Here is a 2025-nt window from a genome sequence, read left to right on the forward strand (position 1 = left end):
TACAGCGGGTACAGGACCGCAGCCGTGGCGCACAGCAGGGTGGCCAGCATGGCGAAGGCGGCGGTGAAGTTGCCCCAGGAGAGCCGCAGGCAGCCGTGGAGCCGTGTGAACTCACAGGTCACCACCAGTGCGGAGACAGCAAAGCAGAAACCCCAGGCAGCCATGCAGAAGGTGCCCTGGACGCCCGTGAAGCCACCCCGGTGGGCCACCAGGCTGAAGGTGGTGCAGCCAAAGGCCAGCTGCAGCACGCGGGCTGTGCCCACAGGGGACGTCACGGCGCCCAGGTGCAGGTATGCACTCCCAGGGGGCTCCATGGCGCTGCCCATCTGGCCAGTCACGTTTCCGGCTCACACAGTGCTCCGAGGCCCTGGGGTCCCTGCTGGACCAAGACCCCTCAGTTCCCTGCGGTAGTGGCAGGTGCCCGCAGCCTGCAGAGGCGGTGACGACGGTGACATTGCAGCAGGGCAGCCTCTCTGCTGCCTATGTGAGGCGGCCCCCACCAGTGCTATAAATAGACAGCCGTGATCAGAGCCCTAGAATAGCAGCCCACATGCCTGTCCCCATCTTAGAGAGACATCTGACCCCTGGTCCGCTGTGGAGCCCCTGACGGGACCATTAACCCATTGGCTGCTGGCACCACCCCCACCTCCGCCTCCCGCCGCCTCCCGCCGCCTCCCGCCGCCTCCCGCGCACCTGCATCTGTCAGTCTGGTGAGTTGGTTTCACAGCTCTTGGGGGAGGGGGATGGAGAAGGAGGGGAGCAGAGAGCGTGAGGGTCCTCACGGGGTAACCCCAGCTCCAGCAGCCTCCAGGGCCAGTTGTGTGGGGGAGGGGTGTAGGAGGCGGGAGGCGGCGCCAGGGCTTGCGGTGGGTAGGGGGTTTCCCCAACACTTACCCCACCTCTTCCGGATGGCCGTGTGGTTCAGAGCCTGCATGGGCTTCAGGATCCTGCTGTCATAGCCTGAGGTTTACAGGGCTCTACTGTGGCCGTGGGGGGAGCAGAGCGTGGAGACCGTGGCTCTACTCCCCAAGCCCCCCTCCCCACCCTCATTCTGTCTTGTCCCTAACCTGCCTGGGGCAGAGACGTTTGACGTTAGTTACTGTCTGCAGGGACCGTTCCGCGGCTCTTCACTTGTTCTTCACATTAAACACCTAGAAAAACACTCAACTCTTCCCTTTTTTTTTGAGACGGAGTCTTGCTGTATTGCCCAGGCTGGAGTGCAATGGTGCGATCTTGGCTCCCGCGTTCAAGCAATTATCCTGCCTCAGCCTCCCGAGTAGCTGGGATTACAGGCGTGAGCCACTGTGCCCGGCTAATTTTTTTTTGTATTTTTAACAGAGACAGGGTTTCACCATGTTGGCTAGGCTGGTCTTGATCTCTTGACCTTGTGATCTGCCTGCCTCGGCCTCCCAAAGTGCTGGGATTACAGGTGTGAGCCACTAGGCCCGGCCCCTCTTTTTTTTTCAAGACAGGGTCTAGCTCTGTCACCCAGGTTGGAATGCAGTAGTGAGATCACTGCAGCCTCGACCTCCCAGGCTCAAGTGATCCTCCTGCCTCAGCCTTTTTATTTATTTATTTATTTAACCATTTGCAGTCACTCCCAAATCTTCCATTTTTAAACTAAAATATGAAATGTTTTTGAAAAGGAAAAAAAAAGATTTCTTTTTTTTTTTTTTTTGAGACGGAGTCTCGCTCTGTTGCTCAGGCTGGAGTGCAGTGGCGAGATCTCGGCTCACTGCAAGTTCCGCCTCACAGGTTCACACCATTCTCTTGCCTCAGCCTCCCGAGTAGCTGGGACTACAGGCGCCCAGCACCACGTCCGGCTAATTTTTTGTATTTTTAGTAGAGATGGGGTTTCACTGTGTTCGCCAGGATGGTCTCGATCTTCTGACCTCGTGATCCACCCGCCTTGGCCTCCCAAAGTGCTGGGATTACAGGCGTGAGCCACTGTGCCCGGCTGGAAAAAAAAATTATTTCTTACTAAATTTAAAGTTTTTTCTTTTCTTTTTTTTTTTTTTTTTTTTT

General features: G+C 56.7%; 2 protein-coding genes across 2 annotated transcripts in view; both read right to left on the reverse strand.

The window, feature by feature from the left end:
* LOC105531266 (myeloid-associated differentiation marker-like protein 2) overlaps window positions 1-984 on the reverse strand; it is a 5460-nt gene extending 4476 nt beyond the window's left edge. Inside the window, exons 1-2 of the mRNA XM_011969180.1 lie at window positions 900-984; window positions 4-428 (exon numbers count right to left, since the gene is read on the reverse strand). Coding sequence (XP_011824570.1) covers window positions 4-326 — 323 coding nt within the window. The 5' untranslated portion in view covers window positions 327-428; window positions 900-984. The remainder of the gene's footprint in view (window positions 1-3; window positions 429-899) is intronic.
* Window positions 1-2025, reverse strand: part of LOC105551371 (myeloid-associated differentiation marker-like protein 2) — a 13145-nt gene that overhangs the window by 5976 nt on the left and 5144 nt on the right. The gene's annotated exons all lie outside the window — the stretch shown is intronic.

The sequence above is a fragment of the Mandrillus leucophaeus genome, unplaced genomic scaffold (genome assembly GCF_000951045.1).
Source record: "Mandrillus leucophaeus isolate KB7577 unplaced genomic scaffold, Mleu.le_1.0 Scaffold1, whole genome shotgun sequence".
NCBI lineage: Eukaryota > Metazoa > Chordata > Mammalia > Primates > Cercopithecidae > Mandrillus > Mandrillus leucophaeus.